The sequence below is a fragment of the Calonectris borealis genome, chromosome 11 (genome assembly GCF_964195595.1).
Source record: "Calonectris borealis chromosome 11, bCalBor7.hap1.2, whole genome shotgun sequence".
Taxonomy (NCBI): Eukaryota; Metazoa; Chordata; class Aves; order Procellariiformes; family Procellariidae; genus Calonectris; species Calonectris borealis.
In genome coordinates, this window is record NC_134322.1 from 16197396 (window position 1) to 16203395 (window position 6000).

Below are 6000 nucleotides of genomic sequence, written 5' to 3' on the forward strand. Positions count from 1 at the left end.
TGGAGATAGCAGGAGGAAAACGCTGCAAAGGGCTCAATCCATTGGGCTGATTCCACGACTACTGTCAGGTACTTGGGAGATGCTCAAGTCTCAGGAGGGAGAATGGAGCATGAGAGAGGGAGGCATCAATATAATACTAAGCTGAGAACCCTCTGATCACCCTCAGAAGCTATCAGGTTCTCGAAGCCATCAACTCAGGGGTATGCTTCCTGTACAAAACATGCTAATAACATGTCCTTACTGGACATCATGCTACGGCTTGTCTCACACATCTGATATTTCTGGAGCAGCCCATTCTGGGAGAGTTTCTGGTAAAGTTGACATTTGTAGAAGTATGACTTGTTTCCAGGAAGAGGGCTGGATCCCCTTCCTACCTACGTGCTCCCTTACGTACGGAGCATAGCACTGCCAAGATGCTCCCGGCAAGTCTGAGGAGAGCTTGCTGTGCCACAGGGCTGTAGAAGAACCTAATTCCATGCAATACTGGAAGATCTCCTGTTCTGCAGATGCAATCCCTCCCTAAATGTTAATGTTAAGAAGTAGAGAATTAAGGAGTCATCACAATGAAAGAGAGATAATCTTGCATGTAGTTTTAGTACTTGCCAGCCACACAGAAAAACTTAACCTTGTGTGCTTGAACCCTTATCTTCGTGTCTGGTTCACATCCTATTCACCAATTCTTACTACGCACATCTAAAACTTTTCTTAGAGACCATGCCAAGGTATTAAAAAGCTGGGAAAAATATTTCTAATGGCTGTTTTTTTGAAGAAGCATAGGCTGACTCCCAATATTGAAGTCACAATAGATACCGCTGCACATCTTACATAAAAATACGGCATCGTGTAATTTTCATCACTAATTAAATACAATTTTTCTGACCAATGAAAAACTACATTGCCTCTGTGTGCTACATCAGGTGTACAGGTCAGAAGGACTTAACACACAGTTTTCTGCTCACTTCAGAAAACCTATCAGAGGAATATTTCACAAGTTTCAATAATTCTGCTAAATAATTGAATACATGAAAATTACATGGGTAGTATTTCTTTTATCTGTGTTCTTGGAAGGAGCTTTCATAGTAATTCCAAGGATAATGTAGTGTTTTAAAGATTAACAAATAATAAATTTACTTTTTTCCGGTACATATTGGAAATCTTCAACAAATCTCATTTAGGGATTCCTGGAATTTTAACATGTTCTATCCTAACAATTTTAGAATTCCAAAAATGGAATTTAATTGACAAAGCATATTTTAAAATTACTTCACTTAGTTTAAATGTTCACAGGTACCTCTATTTTTCATAAAGAATTAAGTCCCAAATGGTTAAGATTTTACATTCAGAGACAGCTGTAATAAAGAGTTCAAGAATTCTGTGTCCTGGTTGTGCATTTAAAATTCTCAGCTAACAAGCAGGAGAGGCGCTGCTAGGAATGCTTACAGATGTCTGATTTTACAAGGTTTGGGGTTGTTGGGGTTTTTTTTTGCTAAAGTGCTTTAGTCTAACGTTATTTATTGTTTATGGAAGTTGTTTGTCATTTAAGACATGAAGTGACCACTCCCCCAAAAGAAAGAATCAAGTTACAATCCATTATTTCATTTTTGATTGTTTTTCTTTGTAATAGGTGGGAAAGTGGATCCTGGATAAAAGTCCTGCCCAAGACAAGACTCCAAGCTGAAGACTCCAATTATCTATAAATCACTTATATTTCCTGCAGAGAAAGAGAAAAAGGAGGGAGGACCAAGACAGATAGAAAAACAGAGACAGAGAATATGCCAAGTGAAATACTCGATACCTGTTCTAAACCAAATTTCTCTCAAAAGCAACTAGGAGTTACCTGATATCTCAAAACCAAGCTTGGAAGAAACATGTTGCTGTTGGTTTTGGCTTAATAGTGAAATAAAATAACTTTCTTTTACTTGTATAAAATGTGTAACATCTTTCATATTTCTGAGATGATAGCACTATATATTCTGAATTATTAAAGGTTACTATCCAGCTTACGTTCTCACAGATAGGAAGATGTAATTGCTGATGACTATTATCTTTTTCAAAGATTTTTAGAACCAATTCTCTAGTTTTAGAGCAGAGAAACGCCAAGTACACTTATTATGCAAACTGACTGTGATACTACTCTCGAGCATTATCCACCGAACACTCTGGAAGCATATTTTACACTGAAACCAGCAATAAACAAAATTCATGCCAAATACCATTTGCACAGTATGATTGCTCCCAAAGTGTAACACCACACAACGTCAAATAACTACATTCCTTATTTATTTAAACTATTTTCAAAGAAATTATATGCAAGAAACCATATGCATCTTTTAATTTGCATATTGCAGTTAGCATTAAAATATAATGAAATCTAAAATAGTTGAGTTTCCTCTGAAACATTTTTCTAGAACATAGAATTGCTGTAACAAATTAGAGGACAAATTAGTTTTGGCACCCCCTTAAAAAAGAGAAAAGATGAAAAGCTTTTAAAAGTGATGATATGGAGGAAAAAAATTACACTACATCAGCCAAAATGAGTTTCCTATCAGCTTTAAAGCTCCTGAAGTTGTATTTCCAGTAGATAAAAATGTTATCACCTTTTTCCAGTGCTGATGTGCTTATTTTCCTATGAAGTTACTCGGTGATTAGAAACAAAGTCTGACACACTGTAATCTGTTTATACAATACACTTGAAACTGCTCCAACAGAAATGAAAACGTTCTTTAACTAAAGATACTAAAGATGCAAAGATTCAAAATATATAAATGAATTAAAAAATTCAAATTCCATTTACAAACAAATGACTCTTCTTAAAGCCCATTTTAATCAACAAAAACAAATTAGTTCCATAACACACCATAGAAAAACAGCAGATTTTTTTACATTGACCCAATGGATTTGTTCTTAACCCTCTCTTTACGAAAATTAGTCTTAAACGTTAGTAGGAAAAAATATGCCCTCTTGCATTATTGTTCAAGGGTGTATTCAAGTATCACGGAAGTTAGTAGAGAGACCTGTTCCAGTGCTGTAACAACCTGGTAGTATTAAGAGTCCTCCAGGAATTGTAAAAGAGTCCCTTGGGCACACAGGGTAATTCAAAAAAGAAAACATTTTTATTTTCTGATTCAGATATACAGATATGTATAGTAACTTCCTCTGAAGTACGTCAAAAGCAACTGAAATGTACTTGAGAACTACTGATTTTGCACTGAAAATAAACCCCAAGAGCTCTGCAGAAAATACGTTTAAAGAGAAGTAAAGTGGCAAAGCCAGTCCCAATAGATCTAATTTGCTTTTCTATTATCCTGTGGTTTTTCAGATGATTACAGGGTAAAAATCCGTTTCCTTTATTCCAGATTCAAGGCAGTCTTTTAGTAGTTTTTTATCTCTACACTCAAGTTGGCTAGGGCAGAATGAAGCTGGTTTTAAGCAAAATCCCTCCTTTGGAGGGAAAGCCATGAATTTCCCTGCCAGAACAAATGAACACAACTTACCTTGGTGTATTTGATTTCAAGGTTGAGAGTGGGAGAAGGCAGCAGATGCAGAGATGCCATCAGAGCTGCAGGATCTGCCTTCACCTCCCCTGGCATCTCAATTTTACTGGAAGTCATAGTCTTGGGGGGGTTTTATAGTACCACCGAGCCCCCCGCTCTGACCTGATGTTGTGTTGTGTTTTGGGTCGGTTCCCCCCCCCCTCCAAAGACCAGCGCTGAAGATGTTGCTCTCGTCCTCTGTATATAGGCAGGTGTCAAGCCGGGTCTCTTCTTATTGGACATGGGGGCAGAGGCAGGGGGGCAGGTCCATCCTACCTAGGGCGATAGCGGCACAGCCCCGCTCACTCGCGCGGCGCAGCCGCGGCGCCCCGCAGGCCTCCGCCGGCCCCCCCGTCCCGTCCCGGGCGCCGGGGATTCCCCTGCCACCCCGCGGAGGACGGAGCTCCCGGGCGCGGGTCGTTGCCTCCCGCCCGAGGACCGGGACTGGGCAACCCGGTCAGCGCCGGGGGGGAGCGGGGGTCACTAAAACCGGCGTGTTCCCCCCCGTCTCCCCCGTGCCGGGCGGGGGCCGGCGGGGAGGCGCCGCGTCCGGGAGAGGCCAGCCCCGGCCCCGCACCGCCCCGCCCGGGGCATCCCGTGGGGAGCCCTGGCAGCCCCGTCCCGCCACCGCCTGGGGAGCCCCGGCTGCGGCGGGGCGCAGCGCCGGGGCGAGGCTGGGCCGCACTCGGGAAGCCCTGGCGGGGCGGGGGGGCCCGGGGGACGGCGGCCCGCCAGCGGCATGGTCTCGCAGCGCGGCCCCGGGCGGCCGGCTCCCCCTCGGGCGCGGAGCCGCCGCGCGGCCGGCGGGGCGGGGGCGGCCAGGCGTTGCAGGGCAGGCGGCCCCTCACGGGTCCCAGGCCGAGGCGCGGTGAGGGCACGGGGCCGCCCCGCTGGGCCGGCAAGGCGAAGCCTCCGCCTTCGGGGCAGCGTGGCTGCCCCCGCTGCCCGGCCATCTACCGCCGCCCGCTACTTTCCCCGCGCTGCCCGCTCTCCTGGCCAGGGGCTCCGCGCAGCACCTGGCGGCTGCGCTGCCGCCCTCCCCGCTCCCGCCACCGGACGCGCGCCCCCTCGCAGCCGCCGGGCGCTCCGCGGAGCGCCCGTCCCCGCCAGCTTTGCTCGCAGCGTGCCCGCGGCTCCCCGCACCGCCTCGCTTTTATTTTTGCGGCAGCCGACATCAAAGTGGCTGCGCGTCCCCGGTGGCAGTGACGGATGCGCGGGAAGCGCCCCCCGCGCCGGCCCTACCTGCCGCACCGCCGGCGCCGTCCCCGTCCGCCTGCTGCCCCCTGCCGGCCGCGCGCCCGCCGCCGCCCGCCGCTACGGCAGGGGGCCCCCGCCGCCCTCGCCTCGCGCCCGCGCCCCGCCCCGTGCAGGGCCGCGGTGCTCCCCTGGCCTCGCGCCCGCCCCGCGCCGTGCCGAGGGTGGCTGCCGCGCGCCCCTCACCTCGCTGCGACGTCCCACGGCGTCTTCCCCACGACGTGGCCGCTGCCTCCCCCGGCGTCCCCGCCAGGAATCCGGGCTGGGCGGCGTGGCTCCTTCCTCCCAGGGCAGCGTTCCTGAGCCCGGTCCGCCTCCGGCGCCAAGGTCCCCGCTCTCCTCCAGGCCGGCAATGTTGGGTGCGCTGCTGTCCTGCTTCCCGCAGGCCTGGCAGCGCCCTTCCCCGTGGTCTGCGGGGCCATCTCCACAAAGTGGGGTTCTTGCTTGTCCGGGGTTTCTCCTTCTCCCTTCATGGAAAAGCACGGTACAGCTTTCCTTGCTTCCTCTTGCAAGGTCCCACGCTTGCTCCCTTCTCCTTTTGGCTATGGGCTGTGCAGTCCTGCCTTTCGTCCTTCCTCTGCAATGGTGCACAGCCACGGGCACTGCAGCTGCTGCAGGCATGGACAGCCTGTGTGGAAGCCCAGAGGCTTGGGACTCGTGCAGCGAGGGCACCCAGGTGCACCTCTGTTTCCAAATTCCTCTCAGGAAAGAAAGCGACCAGGAGGAGCCGGTGCTCACTGCCAGGGCGAGTCTTGCAGCCCAGCTGTGGCCTTCTCTTTTTTTGAAAGTTCTTTGCAAAAGGAAGAGGCCTAAAGGGCAGAATAACTTGTTCAAGCAACAGCCACCTGTTCCCAGACACTATTTTTTTGGGGGGCCCTCTTAGTGGGAGGCCACATCACGCAAGAGGTTAGGCATGCTATACAGAGGGTTACCAGGAAGTCAGCAGCCAAATGGAGCCAGGTGCCACTATTCACTGGCTCAAACTCACCATGTGTGCAGCAAGCAGTGCAAGTGTGGTGGACATCTGTCCTAGCTTGCTGGATGAAACAGCAGACGGCTTGAGCTTGTGCCCTGACTGGGCTGATGGACATCGGAAATTTATGGTCAAAGCCCTACACTCTCTCTGGTCAAAACTTCTAGGCAGAAAACATATGAAGCCCAAGCCATTTTTGTTACTTTAGGCAAAATCAATAAAGTTCTGCTTACTGATGCA

General features: G+C 49.5%; 1 protein-coding gene across 2 annotated transcripts in view; it reads right to left on the reverse strand.

Annotated features, from left to right (window-relative positions):
- The window catches only part of ALDH1A2 (aldehyde dehydrogenase 1 family member A2), a 59517-nt gene extending 54715 nt beyond the window's left edge, over positions 1-4802 (reverse strand). Inside the window, exon 1 of one of the 2 annotated variants that reach the window (XM_075160198.1) lies at positions 4776-4802. Coding sequence is in view for 1 of the 2 variants with exons in the window: in XM_075160197.1 (XP_075016298.1) it covers positions 3495-3611 (117 nt within the window). In the remaining variant the exon portion in view is untranslated. Of the gene's footprint in view, positions 1-3494; positions 3842-4775 lie in introns of those variants that run through there. The other variant, XM_075160197.1, reaches the window with a different exon arrangement.
- Between the last annotated feature and the right edge of the window lie 1198 nt (positions 4803-6000).